The sequence below is a fragment of the Nyctereutes procyonoides genome, unplaced genomic scaffold, assembly GCF_905146905.1.
Source record: "Nyctereutes procyonoides isolate TBG_1078 unplaced genomic scaffold, NYPRO_anot_genome, whole genome shotgun sequence".
In the NCBI taxonomy this organism is placed as follows: Eukaryota; Metazoa; Chordata; class Mammalia; order Carnivora; family Canidae; genus Nyctereutes; species Nyctereutes procyonoides.
This window is the reverse complement of record NW_026575030.1, coordinates 41,615,747-41,632,486: the sequence shown is the minus strand read 5'-3', so window position 1 is coordinate 41,632,486 and position 16,740 is coordinate 41,615,747. Positions and strand designations below refer to the sequence as shown.

The 16,740-nt window shown below is 46.1% G+C and overlaps 2 protein-coding genes across 3 annotated transcripts in view; both read right to left on the bottom strand.

The window, feature by feature from the left end:
• Positions 1-8,273, bottom strand: part of ZBTB11 (zinc finger and BTB domain containing 11) — a 32,899-nt gene extending 24,626 nt beyond the window's left edge. The window contains exon 1 of one of the 2 annotated variants that reach the window (XM_055315853.1): positions 7,947-8,273. In XM_055315853.1, the coding sequence (XP_055171828.1) occupies positions 7,947-8,256 (310 nt within the window). In that variant the 5' untranslated portion in view covers positions 8,257-8,273. Of the gene's footprint in view, positions 1-6,727; positions 7,305-7,946 lie in introns of those variants that run through there. The other variant, XM_055315854.1, reaches the window with a different exon arrangement.
• Positions 8,274-11,064: 2,791 nt separating this feature from the next.
• Positions 11,065-16,722, bottom strand: RPL24 (ribosomal protein L24). The gene is made up of 6 exons (XM_055315863.1): positions 16,627-16,722; positions 16,425-16,500; positions 15,809-15,919; positions 12,955-13,091; positions 12,499-12,562; positions 11,065-11,191 (listed from the first exon to the last, which is right to left on the bottom strand). Exons 1-6 carry the CDS (start codon positions 16,629-16,631, stop codon positions 11,111-11,113), a joined length of 474 nt encoding a protein of 157 aa, XP_055171838.1. The 5' UTR covers positions 16,632-16,722; the 3' UTR covers positions 11,065-11,110.
• Positions 16,723-16,740: the final 18 nt, after the last annotated feature.

Genomic DNA, 16,740 nt, shown 5'->3' with positions numbered 1-16,740 from the left:
ATTCATGCTATAGGAAATTATGAAAATGACAATATTACCTTCATAAACATGGTTACCTCTCCACCTTACTAACCTCAGGCCGTGCAATTTGCTTTGGTCAACAGAATATAAATAAATATAATGTGTGCCATGTCTCAGAAACTTTAAGAGGCATGGTTTCCCACTGGTGCTCAGATGGCATGTTCCAGATGGATGCCATCCTTTAGAGCCTGAATTGCAGATGAAAAAAGACAAGTGGAGTCAACAGCAACCTGAACTACAACCACAACTTGTAATGAGTGTGTAAAATAAATCTCATTTTTGAAAGCCATGAGATTTTAGGGTTGTATAAAACACCACCATACACAATATAACTTTCATTACATCATTATACTCACAAAACCCTATTCTGAATTTCAACTTCTAGCTCAGCATGTTGGGGTAGGTGTACGGAGCAGGGAGGAAACACTTCACACACACACACACACACACACACACACACGCACATGATCCTTATAAGGTAAGATCAATTATTTCCATCCTACAAATGAGGAGAATGAAGCCCTAAAAAGCAAAAAATTTGTCCAAAGTTGCATTTAGTAAATTACGTAACTGGGCCTCCAGAAGCCATGTGATTTTCAGTATATTATGCTAACTTAGGAACACATCTCTCCATCACTATGACAAAATTCTCCCCTTAAAATCCCCAAGTAAAATGTAAATGAAAGGCTCATTAATAAGCTAAAATGATATAGAGATAGTGAATTACTGAGAAGAATTTCAAGATTTCAAATTATACCACAGTTCCTTGAACTTTCAACCTTCAGGTAATATTCAAGCAATACTTCTCAACTGTATTGTCCCATACTCACTAAAAAAAAGTATACAGTGGACTAACAAACTCAGAAAAGTATACTTTCATTTTACAAACACGTAATAGATATTATCATACTCAAAGCCCTGAGAGTTCTACAGTGTTTAACAAGATTTTGTCAAATTTATTTGTTCATAGGCCCCCATTCCCCAATCGAGAACTTAGGAAATAATGGGTTAGGATTAAATAAAAGAGGTATTTACAGGGACACCTGCGTGGCTCAGCAGTTTAGCGCCTGCCTTCTGCCCAGGCATGATCCCATAGTCCCAGGATCTGAGTCCCACAGTGGGCTCCCTGCGTGGAGCCTCCTTCTCCCTCTGCTTGTGTCTCTGCCTGTCTCTCTCATGAATACGTAATAAAAATCACATAAAAAAAAAAAGACAATTACACGTGCATATTTAGAGAATATATATTTTAATGTCTGAAAATGCTAAAGTCAATAAAAAGTCTGTATCTGTAGGAGGTATATAGTTAGCATATTAAAAAAATGATGAAAAGGCTGAAGAAATATTTAATTTTTACATACAATTAAGAGTAAATGGAGAGGAGCCTGACTGGTTCAGTCGGTAGAGCATGTGACTCTTGATCTCAGAGCTGTGGACTCAAACCCCACATTGGGTGTAGAGCTTACTTAAAATAAAAGGAAAAACATGTTCATTCTATTTGTTTAAAAAAATAAGAAGAGTAAAAGGATTGAAGTGGTGAAAAATTTCTGAAGATGAACAGTGATAGTTGCACAACGTGAATGTACTTAATGCCACTGAACTGTACACTTAAAATGGCTAAAATGATAAATTTTGTGTTATATTTTACAATAGAAAAAAGTAAATGAGTACAAACTTCCAATTATAAATAAGTCATGGGGATGAAAGTATAGCATAGGGGATAACATGGTAATAACTTTCTGTGGTGATATACAGTCCCTAAACTTATCATGGTGAGCATTTTATAATGTATATAATTGTTGAATCCCTATGTTGTACGCCTGAAATTAATGATACCGTATGTCTACTATATTTCGATAAAAAGTAAATATGTGTATGACTAGGAAACACATAAATGAACACATATTTTAAGATTTATTATTTGAGGGCAGCCCGGGTGGCTCAGTGGTTTAGCGTGGCCCTCAGCCTGGGGTGCAATCCTAGAGACCCAGGATCGAGTCCCACGTCGGGCTCCCTGCATGGAGCCTGCTTCTCCCTCTGCCTGTGTGTCTCTGCCTCTCTCTGTCTTTCATGAATGGATGAATAAAATCTTTAAAAAAAAAAAAGATTTTATTTGAGAGAGAGAGAGAGAGAGAGAGAGAGAGAGAGAAAGAGTGCATGCAGGGCATAGGGCTAAGGTGGAGGGAGAGGGACAAGCAGACTCAGCGTTGAGCAAAAAGCCTGATGCAGGGCTCGATCCACTACCCTAAGATTGTGACCTGAGCTGAAATCAAGAGCTGGACACTCAACCAACTCAGCACCCAGGCACTCCAAGAAAACCACACACACACACACACACACACACACACACACACACACACACGATTTTATTCATTTGAGAGAGAGAGAGAGCACAAGCAGGGGGGAGAGGTAGAAGCAGGCTCCTGACGAGAGGCTCCATTTCAAGACTCAGACCATGACCTGAGCCAAAGGCAGGCACTTAACTGAGCCACCCAGGTGCCCCAAGAATATATATTTCTAGGTAAAAAACACACTTAGTGGGCAGCCCGGGTGGCTCAGTGGTTTAGCACCAACTTCAGCCCAGGGTGTGATCCTGGAGACCCAGGATCGAGTCCCACAGCAGGCTCCCTGCATGGAACCTCCTTCTCTCTCTGCATCTCTCATAAATAAATAAAATATTTTTAAAAAACCACACACACACACTTAGAAAATGTAGAAATTTCCATGTTCATAGTAAAGAAGGCATCATTTTTTCCTAATTTTGGCTGTATTTCCAAACATTCTAGGATTCTACACAGTTCACTATATTCTGCATAAAGCAAAAGTCTGATTACACTATAAACTGGTTAAGTTCAAATGGTATTACAAAAACTACATAGGAAGCATTTGAAAAGGATGCAAATAAAACCCGCAGGAAAAAATTATTATTGTATGATAGTCGCTAAATTGTCTCAAAAGTCACCTGATATGTTTTAAGAACTTTCATCTGAGTATTAGCGTTTTGATGGGATCATCTTAAATCTAGCTTTACAGATTCAGAAGCTTGACATCTTTAGTTGATCCAGAATTGATTAAGCTGAAGACTGACTCAAGTTAACCACAGAAAAGGCATCAGTGTGTAAACATAGTTCATTTTACACTACCGCAAGGGGTTGAACCACTTATGCAGTATAATCTGAATCCACTAACTAGCTTTGTGATCACAGCCAAGTTGCCAAACCTATCTATGCCTACGCGCTAATTGTAAGGGGTAACAGTATGGTGTTGTTGTGATAATATTTATAAAGCTCTTTGAAAAGTGTATGACACACGGTCACTACATAAGTGTTTTTTTTTTTAAATTTAAAGATTTTATTTATTTATTCATATGAGAGAGAGAGAGAGAGAGAGAGAGAGAGAGAGAGAGAGAAAGGCAGAGACACAGGCAGAGGGAGAAGCAGGCTCCATGCAGGGAGCATGATGTGGGATTCGATTCCCAGACCCCGGGATCACGCTCTCAGCTGAAGGCAGATGTTCAACCACTGAGCCACCCAGGCGTCCCCATAGGTGTTTGTTAAATACTGTAACATTCACTCATCAACCTCTCTGGTACTGAAAAAAGACAAAAACAAAAACTCTACATAAAACACCAAGTTACCATTAAAAGATTCTTCACTGAGCATAGAATGAAAACAAAGATAGACAAAAGACTTAAGTGGGTAGTCTTCTAATAAAACAACTGGGGAATCCCCTGGGTGGCTCAGAGGTTTAGCGCCACCTTCGGCCCAGGGTGTGATCCTGGAGACCCGGGATCGAGTCCCAAACTGGGCTCCGCTCCGTGTGGGGACTGCTTCTCCCTCTGCCTGTGTCTCTGCCTGTGTGTGTGTGTGTGTGTGTGTGTGTCTTTCATGAATAAATAAATAAAATCTTTTAAAAAAATAATAAAACAACTGAAGGAACAGTTTCTTACACTAGATCAAGGTTTCTTAACTTCAGTAGTGTTGATATTTTGGGCCAGATGACTCTTGTTGGAGTGGGGAGGGGCGCAAACAGCTGTCCTGTCTATTCTTTTTTTTTTAATTTTTTTAATTTTTTATTTATTTATGATAGAGAGAGAGAAAGAGAGAGAGGCAGAGACATAGGCAGAGGGAGAAGCAGGCTCCATGCACCGGAAGCCCGATGTCGGATTCGATCCCGGGTCTCCAGGATGGTGCCCTGGGCCAAAGGCAGGCGCCAAACCGCTGCGCCACCCAGGGATCCCTGTCCTGTCTATTCTTTTTTTTTTTTTTTTTTTTTAATTTTTATTTATTTATGATAGTCACAGAGAGAGTGAGAGAGGCAGAGACACAGGCAGAGGGAGAAGCAGGCTCCATGCACCGGGAGCCCGACGTGGGATTCGATCCCGGGTCTCCAGGATCGTGCCCTGGGCCAAAGGCAGGCGCCAAACCGCTGCGCCACCCAGGGATCCCTGTCCTGTCTATTCTTATGTAGAATGTTTAGGGGCATTCCTGACCTCTACCCAACTAGATGTCAATAGCAACACCTCAACCACCACCAGTTCTGACAACCAAAATTGTCTCCAGACACAGCTCGACATCCCCTGGGAGGCAAAACCGTCCCTGGGTGAGAACCAATAGTTTAGAGATCTATTTGCCAAACTGAACAATTTGCTCCTGTCAGCTGTTCAAGATCTTCCTTCCCTGTCAGTTTCGGATACAACAACCACACCAGGTTCAGGGGCTCCCATTTCTAGTTCAGGGGCTCCCATTTCTAGTTCTTCCTTGGTCTGTTTTGTTTTCTTCAAAGAGGTTACAAGTGGCTGGTTACAGCTATTTACAGACCTAGTTCTTAGTGGGTTTCCTAGAGATTACATCTTCCTCTTCTACACTAAATAACAGTGGCATCAATTAACCCCATAGTCCATACAAAAATAAATCAGTACTTAGGGTAGAACTTCTGCAGGCAGCTTATTTAACCTATTACTTTTTTTTTTTTTTTTTTTTTTTTTTGCTAATTTAATCTTTGTTTCCCCTCCTAATTTTATCTTCACACCTTGGAAGCATTTCACTGTAGGTCCTCATGCATCAGCATCTGAGGCAGGGGAGATAATTATTTTCAAACTCCAGCATATAATTCAACAGGATAAAATAAGAGGATGTGGGGGGATGAGAATATTTATTAACATTTTACATTCTGAAATGAAATATGCTATATGTAAACATTAGGTACTGAGCCAGAGTTCAACTCTGCTCAAAGGAGAGAAACTGCTACAAACTTGCCTGAGCACTAGAATATAACTTATGGTGGCAGCATTCCAAAAAAGCAGAATAAGAATCACAATAAACTGTCCTTGATATAACTTCTATTGGTCTGACTCTGGAACAGTTTTTCTTTCTTTTTTTTTTTGGCACCTATAGTGATCAAATCTTATTAGCTTTCAGGTAAACAGTCTACAATGGTTTTGGAGTATGTATATCTTGAGTAAAAGCAATTCAACTGTTAATGTAATAAGTATCAAAATGAATAGCCACTTTATTTTTTTAAATGAACAGCTAATAATTAGAGGCAAACTTCTCTGATGCTTACTATGAATTATTACTTTAAGTAAGCTTTACACCCAAAGTGGGGCTTGAACCCACGACTCCGAGATCAAGAATCACATGCTCTATGGCCTGAGCTAGCTAGGTGCCCCCAAATTCTTATTTTAAGAGAAAATATTAAAATATTAAAAGTAATGAGCTCATCAAATGTCAAATGAACATTACACGTCAACAAAATAGCATTTTACAAAAAATTACTATTTCCCAAAACAAAACAAGGCAAAAAGTGAAAAAAAGGGGTACTACTTCACATTTCTGAAAATCTTTTAAACGTATGGCTTAAGAAAATCATATACGCCTCTGCCTTCAATCATTTGCCGTACGTCATATGTCACAGCCTCTGGAAGACACGAGTGTATACTTGGGAGACAAGGAGCAGAAAAGGCAAATAATGTCTTGGAATTATCATAAAAATAATCGTGACTTTGTAGATCCTCTGAAAGATCTCAGGGCCTCCCTTGTCAGGAGTTTAGTACCATAAGCATGGCACTTCAAGAACCAGCTGTTCTAGTTGTTTAAGGGCTTTTAAGTTTTACAAATGTATAAAAATCACAAACTTATTCTTCAGTTAAACATACACATGGTCTCAGGTTTTTTTGGACTAAGACACTGCACACCAAAAAACAGAGACCCTCCCCCACAACTGCATTCCTAACATTCACAGACAACAAATTCAGGGAAGGGAAATCCTTAACACTAAACCCTTGCAGCACCATATGAGTGGTTAAGACGGTGAAAGTACAAAGATCATCTGTGTGATCCCCAGCATATTTAACTTTCTGATGCTTTTAGTTTTCTCATCTGTAAAACAGGTAGGTTTCCACCTTACAAGGATTTTTATCACGATTAAATGAATGAAAAATTAAGAGCTCAGAACTCTGCCTGCGTGTAAAATTCTGATGTTACTTTTTTTAAGTTTTATTTATTCATGAGAGACACAGAAACACCGGCAGAGGGAGAAGCAGGCTGCTCACAGGGAGCCCGATGTGGGACTCGATCCTGGATCCCGGGATCACGCCCTGAGCCAAAGGCAGAAGCTCAACCGCGGAACCACCCGGGCATCCCTCTGACTGTCATGTCCCTATGACATGTCATAAGGTAGGTAGGTAGGTAGGTAGGTAGGTAGTAACCTCTATGCCGGACGTGGGGCTGGAACTCAGCGCCCGGAGATGGAGAGCCCCAGGCTCCTCGGACTCCGGAGGGAGTCAGGGCACCCAACAGGTAGGTGCTAAGGTCTTAAATCCGAAACACTTGCTCAAGGAAACAGGGTCTGAGCCAATCCGTCCTAACAAAACGCAGCAACTACAGTTTTTACTCCTCACACTTCAGTCGCTTTAGAAGAATTCAATCCCAGTATCGCCTAAAATAGAAAGCAGATTGCGGGCGGAAGGTAGGAGTTGAAAAAGCATCAAAGAAGACAAGAGCGCTCGACGGTTTTTGAACACACGGAAGATCTCTCCAAGGAACGAGAGGAAGGACCACGGGTCAGCGCGACCAGGTCCGTCCTCGCCCGCCGGGAAGGAAGCGAGACCCCTCGCGTGCCCCCACCACACCTCGGCAGCACCTGCGGGACCTCGAGTCCGGCCCAACGGTTTCCACGGCAACCGGCGCGGGCGCGCGGGGGCGGCGAGGAAGGCCAAGGGCCCGCTCTCGCTCGCCACCGGCCCGCAGGGGTCGGGAAGCCAGGGCCGTGCGTCCGTCCGTCCGTCCGTGCATCCGTCCGTCCGCCCGCCCGCCCGCGGACAACCGCATCTGTCTGTCCGGGTACTCGCGGTGCCTCGCCGCTTCCACCGCGCTCCTCACGGCACCGCCAGGGAAGCGCAGCACACTCGTTCGCAGCGAGGAGGGTCCGCGGTCGTCCACACCCACCTCCCGCCCATCGCCAGGCCGGAGGCGGCGGCCCCCCGCGGACTCGGGCCCGCACTCGCCCGCCGTCCCCGCCCCCCGCCCCCCCCCCGCCCCGCGCAGCCGCAGGAGGCGGGCCCGCCGCGGCCCGCACGCCCCGGCCCCGCCCGGCCGCTGGCCCGGCCCCCGGGGAAGCCCCCTTCGCCCCACCCCGGGCCAGGGCCCGCCCCCAGCGTCCCCGGCCTCCTTCCTGTGGGAAGTGCGGCTCCGTTCGCGTCCCCCACCCTCTCGGCTCCGCCTGGCAGCCGCTCCGCCGCCGGGCGCAGGTCGGGCCGGGCGCAGGTCGGGCCGGGCGGGGGCCGCGCGGGGGCCGGGCGGGGGCCGCGCGGGACCCCCCGGCCTCGGCCGTGCGCACGCAGGGCCGCCTCCGCCTGCGGGCCTCGCCCGGGCAGCTAGCGGCCGCCCGCCGCCCGCCGCCCGCCGCCCGCCGCCCGCGAGCCCTACCTCGCCACCAGTAAGTCTTGGACAAGTCGTGCCAGGTCTGGTGCCGGGTGTGGTGAGTGCCGCCCGGGCCCAGGTGCGCCGCCTCGATGAGCCCCCGGCGCCGCTCCGGCTGCAGCACCACCTCCAGCTCCGCGAAGGTCTTGCGGTGCCGCTGCCGCCGCTGGTAGTACAGAGTCCCGCCGCGCACCACGTAGCAGGCGGCCGCCTTGCGGATTTTGCGCTTGACATTGCCCTCGGTGCCCGGCGCGTACGGCTCACGCTCGTTTGTCAGGTAGCGAAGAATGGCCCGGTAGCTTTCCTCGCTTGACATCGCCGACGGCGGCGGCCCGAGGGCGCCCGTCAGTGGCGGGGGAGGGAGACAGCGCACTGGCCCCGGGCGGATGCGGCGGCGGCGGCGGCGGCGGCGGCGGCGGGAGGAACGGCTGGGTCTGCGGTGAGCGCTCCTCGACGGCGCCCGCGGCGCGAAGGGAGATCGGACGAGTCGGTAACCAGGGGGAACTGCACTTCTCCAGCGCGCGGGATCCGCTGGCGACTGACAAAATGGCTGCTGCACCACCGGAAGTGACGTGATCAAGGGCAGTGGGTGAGGGGACTGAGTCCTGATTGGAGCGCGCTGGCTTTCTGGCTTGATGAAGCCGGCCGGGTGACGTCAGGACTGCGGGCGGACATTTTGGAAGCGGGTAGCCCTCTGCTGGGAGGGCGAAGTCGCTTCGAGGAGACATCTTAAGTCCTGGCAGTTTCCCTTTTTTAGTTTTCCCTTCCTTGCCTTGCTCGGAGCACGTGCGGGAGGCGGTGGGCTGCTGTTACCGTGCCCGAGGTACACCCAGATGCGCAGGAGTCTGTTTTCCACCCGCCTACCTTATGAGACCACCCCCTAGTCCAACATAGGAGCATCAGATTTTTGAGGCTCCTACTAAAATGTCAGCCTCCGGACGCAGGATCAAAAGCCCCATTCACATGTAAATATAATCTCCAGTTAAAACATTTAAAATCTAAGTCCCTCAATGATAGGACTTAACTTCTAAACTTGAACTGTTGGCTCCAAATCGCCCACGGAATAGTCGGGAGTTTTCTGGAATGATCGTCGTGCATAGGGGTGTTTTCTGTACATGAAGGTAATCACGTTGGCAGTGAGGGGGAGTAGCCGGCACTCTTACAGCTTAGTTTGCACGTTATTTTTACATAAACTAAGCGGGGGAGAGGGATTTTCTATTTTACACCAATGCACAATAAAGGCCGAGGCGACTTGAACTGCGTCTTCCGGGGTGCACTGTGTGCCCTAATTCACATTTTGAGCGGGGAGCCCAGCGCGGTGGCCCGTCACCTTCCGTGGGTTTAAATTGCCGCGCAGACGAGACCACAGACTTGGGACATCCTACTTGACAACGGGCCAGGCCCGGGCAGTGCTTTGCTGCTGCGCGAGAACTCCGGGGCCAACTGCTCCTCCGCAGCCTGGTCGCGGTCGCTGGGTGAGGCCCTTTGACCTTACAAACACAGGTTAGGGGCTGACAACCGGTGAACACACTGGGCTCAAAAAACAGGATGGCACTGACTCTGTGGTACTTGCGGGTGGGGGCTGCAGGAGTTAGCAGATGGCCTAGATACTGGAGGCAGCATCCTGGAGTACGTGAGCTCCCAGGGGTGGGGGAAAGAGAAACCACCAGACCTGGGACTTATTTGGGGTCACTCAATTCAGACAAACAGCTGGGGGAGAAGCAATTAGAAGATGGAGATGCACTCCTCCCCTCCTGGGAGTGGGGCACCCAAAGCCAGGTCAGCCCTCTGAGAACTGTTTGGGTTAGCACCATCACTTCAACTGGGAGGTCAACTCCCTTTAAATTTAAAAAATAGATTTAAATAAAAACCTAAGTCGTGGAGGTGGAGAAGAAAAACTGACCCTACCCCCAGCTCAGTTGCTGCCAAAACCACCTGTGAAAGCATGAAGCCCAGTGTACTTGCATTCTCCTCTGTGCCAATGTGGAGAAAAGGTTTAACAGGTGGTCTAATTGGTCTCAAAGTTTAACTTGCCATCCTCCTAAAACACATACTGTTTATTTCTAGCTCCTCCGGGTAAGCAGGCTACCCAGGAATCAAGGGTAATCAGAATCAGCAGCTTAACTTCATTAAGACGTAGAAGCCAGAAAAGCACTTATTTAAAGTATCTGCCTTTAGCTCAGGTCATCCTGGGGTGCTGTAATGGAGCCCCACATCCAACTCCCTGCTGTGGGGCAAACAGGGGCAAGGCTGGAGTCTGGTTGTTCCTCTCCCCTGCTTGTGCTCTAGCTCACTCAAAATCTTTAAAAAAAAAAAAAAAATCAAAGGACATTTTTTGTGTCCAAAAATTTAGAAATCTCTAGCACTGTATTCAAGATGGGTATTTTGATTGGTTAAGCTTTCCTTATCCATAACTAATCTTATTTTCCTTGTAATTTCGTAAAGAAAACATTGCCACAATAAAAATGAAGATTTCTTCCACCAACCAAAATCTTAGATGTTTCTAAGAGCCAGTGTATCTTGCATTTTTTTAAAAATTGATTTTACACCTATTTTTAGTCTTCAAGTCTCCCAAAAGGACTATTTATTCCCAACACCTAGCACAATACCTGAATTTAACATTCCTTTGACAGAACAATCATTAGTTCCATAACTTGGATAGAATGTAGGTATGTGGAGGGGGTGGGGGTAGGGGCGTGATGTGTGATTTTTACCTTGCCCAAGTATTCTATGTGCAAAAACATTTATCTCAGATGAGGATATGGCTTGTTCACGGTTGTAGTCTTCTCACTTGGAAGTGTGATACTTAAGATGATCTACTTGCTACAGAAGTGCAAGCCTATTCTTAATTCCAGCTTATTAACAAACTACCTTGGAAATTGGTAAGCACGGTCTACTCCTGTGCTAGCGAAGTTGTACTCTTCATTTAAACTTACTTTCTGGAAGCAAGAGCAGATTAATAGTACAGTTAAAGTTTTAAGCACTTTTACTCAGCTACCAAGTAATGGTAATAGGTGAAGTACCAGCGAACAAAAGGCAAGCCCACTACAAAGTAAATTTTAGTCCCGCTGTTTACCGTAGTATAGGCCCAATATGTTGTTTTGAGAGTAAAAAGACACCAGGATCTAGTTAGAGTCAGATGTTTATTTAAAAATCTGATCCACTAAAACTTAGCGTTTTCCACCAACTCGGGGTGCGGAAACCTTCACAGGCTTCACAATCTTTTGCTTAGGTGCAGCCTTTGTGGGAGCCTGTAAAACAACATGTTAAGTGACATTATTATTATTCCAATGCAAGTTTTAAAATCACCTCTTCATATCGATTCCTTATGTATTCCAAGTTTCTTTCCTTATTAATTACATTCCTAATATTCTTAAGACCTACCCTCCCCCTAAAAAAGTATAGTCTACTTCTATAGATGTAAATGAAACACAAGGATACGGTCACAGAATGGAAGGGTTATATGAGGTGACACAAAACGCAGTGTGGGACCCTGAATTGTGTCCTTAGAACAGAAAAAATTAACCAAGACCAATGGCTTTGAAATTTTACTATGGTTTTCTAAATAGATTAACATTGAAAAAAGCTGGGAAAATTCTATACTAAAGCCACCTTTATTTTTCCCTTCTCCAACTTTTGTTTGGCAGACTCATTTGGCTCTGGTAGAGGGACCTCTGAAATCACTCACCCCCAAACCAGTTACGAACATCATTTTCATTGGAGCTTTGCATTAAATTCTTTTTTAAAAAAAATTCACTTACTCATGAGACATAGAGAGGCAGAGCCACAGGAAGAGCGAGAAGCAGGCTCCCTATAGGGAGCCCAATGTGGGATTCAGACCCTGGGATCAGGCCCTGCACTAAATTCCTTAAAAACATGGAACTTGGACAGCCCAGGTAGCTCAGTGGTTTAGCGCTGCCTTCAGCCCAGGGCCTGATCCCGGAGACCTGGGACTCCATCCCAGGTCAGGCTCCCTGCGTGAAGCCTGCTTCTCCCTCTGATTGTGTCCCTGCCTCTCTCTCTCTCATGAATAAATAAATAAAATCTTAAAAAAAAAAAAAAAAAAAAAAAAAACATGGAACTTTTTGGAGGCCTGGGTGGCTCAGCAGTTGAGCCTCTGCCTTCAGCTCAGGGAGTGATCCTGGAGTCTTGCATCAGGCTCCCTGCAGGGAGCATGCTTCTCTCCCTCTGCCTCTCTCTGTCTTTCACAAATAAATAAATAAAATCTTTAAAAACAAAAACTTTTGATCTTTCATTAACCACAATTTAGATTTAAAATAAATCTTCCCGTTATTATTTATTAGGTAATCTCTATACCCAATGTGGGGGTTTAACTCACAACCCTGAATCAAGAGGTGCATGCTCTTCCAACTGAAGCTGGGTGCCACTGATTGATTGATTCATTTATTTAAAGATTTTGTTTTTTAAGTAATCTCTACACCCAACATGGGGCCTGAACTCACACTCCTGAGATCTAGTCGCATGCTCTAACAAGTGAGCCAGCCAGGGCCCCTCCTGTTGTTTTAAATAACAAAATCAAGAAAACTCATATAATTACCTTAGCAGCAGCCATTGCTGTCTTTTTAGATGCCTGCTTAGCCTTTTTTGCTTCCTTGGCAGCCCTGTGGGGTTAAAAATAACTTAAGGCAAAGTGTTTTACTCCTTAAGAGTACAGCTTATTAACAAGGAGCTAGACTGTTTTGCAAAAGAATTACCATATTCCTTCCCCAACTGCAAGTATTTGTAGGATAAATCCAAAGGGTCTGTCAATACATGTCATTAACCATGTCAGCCTAACATAGATTAGAAGTTGTGCAGTAGCTTTAACTGTATACAGAATTTCAACAAATCATTAAATACTATACGATTAAACTCAATATTTAGGACTAGCAATTTCTATATAGATTGAATTATCAATACACAATATCAAATTAGATTCCTATGCCTATAACTTCAAACATAATCTATAACCCACCCCCAGTAGCTGACCTCCTCATAATGAAGACTTCCTCACCTGATGGCCTGTTCTCGTTGAGCCTTCCTAACTTCAGGTTTCTGATTCCTCTTAGCCATTATATCAGCAAGAGATGCCCCAGTGATGGCCCTCTGGAATTTGACTGCACGGCGGGTTCTTTTCTTTTGAATTTCTTCCTACAAAACAAGATGGGAGCATACTTATGAACCTTGCTTCAGGAGTATGGGAGAAACAGTCTTATGACTTGCATTTATTTGTCTGAGTGTGCTTGGGCTGCTACGACAAAATACTAGACTGAGCAGGTGGTAAATAACAAATTTCTCACAGTTCTAGAGGTCTAAGTCAGGATTCCAGCATGCATGGTCACCTGAGGACCCTCTTGTTGTACCTGTTATCACATGTTGGAAGAGACCAAGGGAGCTCTCTCTTGGGCATTTTTTTTATAAGGGCACAATTCCTATTCCTGAAGGCAGTGCCTCCCAAAGGTCTCATCTCTCAACACTTTGAGGGGTAGGTTTCAACATACGAATTTTAGGAGTTTACATTCAGATCATAGGAACCTTCAACCAAAATATCATGCAATCATTTCAAAAGAAATATATAAAGAATATATGCAAAACACTGCCAACAGGCAGGTTAAGTTTTCAAATTAAAGATTGGCTAAGCGATCTCAGATATCCTGGGCATTTACTACTTTAAAGATACAAAAGTTAAACTCTGATGAAGTTAGCTAGATAGTACTTCAAAAATGATTAAAAAAAAAAAAAGATTTAAGAGACAGTGGCAGGCCTGGGTGGCTCAGCGGTTGAGGTTTGCCTTCAGCTCAGGGCATGGTCCCAGGGTCCCGTGATCGAGTCCCGCATCAGGCCCCTGCATGGAGTCCACTTCTCCCTTTACCTGTGTCTCTCATGAATAAATAAAATCTTAAAAAAAAAAAAAAAAAGGAATTTAAGAGAAAAAAAGGAGGGATGGACAGAGGAGAGGAAAGAAAGAATAGAAAGCAAGCAGACCCCACACTGAGTACAGAGTCCAGAGGAGGGCTTGATTCCACAACCATGAGTCAGATACTTAACAGGCTGAGCCACCCAGGCACCTCACTTCAAAAGTGATTTCAGTAAGACCATTTATCTTCAAGAATATATTTCTGGGGAAAAAAAAAAATCAGATCTCAACCTACCTATTTTATTTTTACTTAAAGTACTGTTGCTGGAAGAAATAGTGAATTGGAAAATGATTTATGACAGGAAAGCTACTAAGTACTAGGGAATGTCCAGGAATTAAGACAGTACAATTCAAACTTTTGCTAATAAAAGACACGTAACATTAATCATCTTAAAAGCATTTTTAGGGGATCCCTGGGTGGTTCAGTGATTTAGCACCTGCCTTCAGCCCAGGGCGTGATCCTGGAGTCCCGGGATCGAGTCCCACATCGGGCTCCCGGTATGGAGCCTGCTTCTCCCTTTGCCTGTGTCTCTGCCTCTCTCTCTATGTCTATCATGAATAAATAAAATCCTTTTAAAAAAAAAAAAAAGGCATTTTTAACTGCATTAAGTACATTCACAATGTTGTGTGCAACCACCAGCACTGTCCATCTCTAATTTTTTCATCATTCCAAATGCCCCATTGCTTCCCCTGCCCAGCCTCTAGTAATCTCTACTTTGCCTTTATGAATTTGTCACTATATGCACCCCATAAAGGTGAACTTAAACAATATTTGTACTTCTGTGTCTGGCTTATTTCACTTAGTATGTCTTCCAGGTTTATTATATTGGCTAGTTACCAGCTTTTTAAGGCTGAATAGTATTCCATTGTGTGTGTAATGTTTTGTTATCCGTTCACCCATGGATAGGCCATTTGGGCGGTTTCCATATTTTGGCTATTGTGAATAACCAGTGCTATGAACACTGGTATATTAGTTATCTGTCTTGGGGCACCTGGGTGGTTCAGTCAGCTAAGCATCTGCCTTTGGCTCAGGTCATGATCCCAGGAGCCCTGAGCCCCAGAGTCCCACATTGGGCTCCCTGATCAATGGGGAGCCTGCTTCTCCCTCTCCTGCTGCCTGTGCTGTCAAAATCATAACAAGAAAAAGAAAAAAGAAAAAAAAAAGAAAAGGAAAAGTTATGTGTTAGGTTCCTGCTTAGTTTCCTTGGGTATACTCCTATTAAGTAGAGTTGCTGGATATAGTTCCATTTAGCTTTTTGAGAAACTGTGAGACCATTTCCAGTGCCTGTACCATCTCACATTCAGCAATGCACCAAAGTTCTGATTTCCCCACACCTTCCGCAACATTGGTAATCTTCCCTTTTCTGGATACGGACTATCCTAATGGGTGTGTCAAATCTAAGTTAGAAATAAATTTCTCCTTCCTCTGAGCTCCCACAATACCTACTGGTGTCTTTCACCCAGAAGGTGTTCACTAAAATATTCTGAGCCTCCTGGACACTGATCCTACTGCCAGGGCACAAAAACCTTTCCTCAAAAGTCTCCATCAAGGTCAAAGAGCGCTTCAAAAAACACTCAATCTTGAGAACAAACCAATATGCTGAAGATTCCAGTGACAGCCCTTAGAACTAATCCTGTAAACCTTCAAAACCAAATTACCATACTACTTAACTTCCACCCACTGGAACCTCTGAATTACTTCTACAGATGTGCACTTAATAGGATTTACCTACTTTGGCAAGGGGATGCTTCTAAATTTCAATTCGACGTTCCCGTGAGCCTGATGTAGAAGGAGACGAGCGTACCAGCCGTCTTCGCTTCACTGATGCTTTACAGCCTAAGAGCACTCTCCCGTCCTGTCTCCTTTACTACAATTTCACAGGGCGGCACCTGACGCTCAGTTTAAATTTAAGAGCCCCCCCCCCCCCAGACCAGACTGCAGTTAACTTACCGACTGTCCCTTTTTGTGCTTTCTTCTGTAGAGGACAGTCCAGTTGATCTGCCGAGGGTTCCTCTTGGAAAGGAAGGCCGACTCGCATTTTGCGTTAAGAAACTGGAAGACCTGCAGGAACAAGTCCAAGGCGGTCAGCTCAGCTTGGAACCCTCCAGACTCTCACTTCTACCGCCTCCCTGGCCCAGAGACCAAAAGGCCGTGTGCGGGTCACGGCCGGCAGGAGCGGGTGGCACCCCGAGGCCTTGGGACATCCGTCCTGCCCGACACGGAAGCCGGTGAACCGGAGCTCCCGGGGCAGGGAAGGGCGGGGCATCCCGGGGGGCAGCCAGCCCGGTCCCTACCGGGTCCCAAGAGGCCTGGTGCCCCCAGCACAGCCAGGTGCTTGGGCCGTCCGTTTCCCGGGCCACCGGAGCTCCCGAACTCCTAACCTCCGACCTCGCTCACACTACGTCCAGCCTCGGAAAACGGCTCACTCTGAGGCTTCCGATCCTAAGAGCCACTGCACCCGCGGCGCCCGACACAAGCGCCTCAGGGGCCGGGAGCGAGGGGGGACGTGCACACGCTTAGACCCAACCGGGCCGCTCCCCTCCTAGGAGCGCAAGCTGCCCTTCACCTTCCCGTCGGTCCTGGCGTAGCGCCTGCCATGTCCGGGGTAAATCTTGTACCCACTGAAACTGCACAGCTCGACCCTGTAACAAAAAGCCAAGAGAGCCCGTTAGGGGGGGTGTCGGCGGCAAGGGGCGGCCGAGCCCTGGACGTGCGAAGGCGGCTCGGCCCGAGGATGGAAGCGGATTGCGACCCGGGGTCTTGCTCACTTCATGGCTGCGGCGGCCGGGAAGACGGCGAGACGGCGAAGAGAAGGAGAGCATCATGGGAAGAAGCCTTATAAGCCGGCGGGCCGAGCCCCTCCCCGAGTCCCTTCCGTAACC

Excerpts from the sequence above, each read along its gene's own strand:
- RPL24 (XM_055315863.1), bottom strand. Across the intron at positions 15,920-16,424 it reads ACGCCAGGACCGACGGGAAG|GTCTTCCAGTTTCTTAACGC; the intron begins GTGAAGGGCAGC and ends TTGTTCCTGCAG. Across the intron at positions 13,092-15,808 it reads AGCACAAAAAGGGACAGTCG|GAAGAAATTCAAAAGAAAAG; the intron begins GTAAGTTAACTG and ends CTTGTTTTGTAG.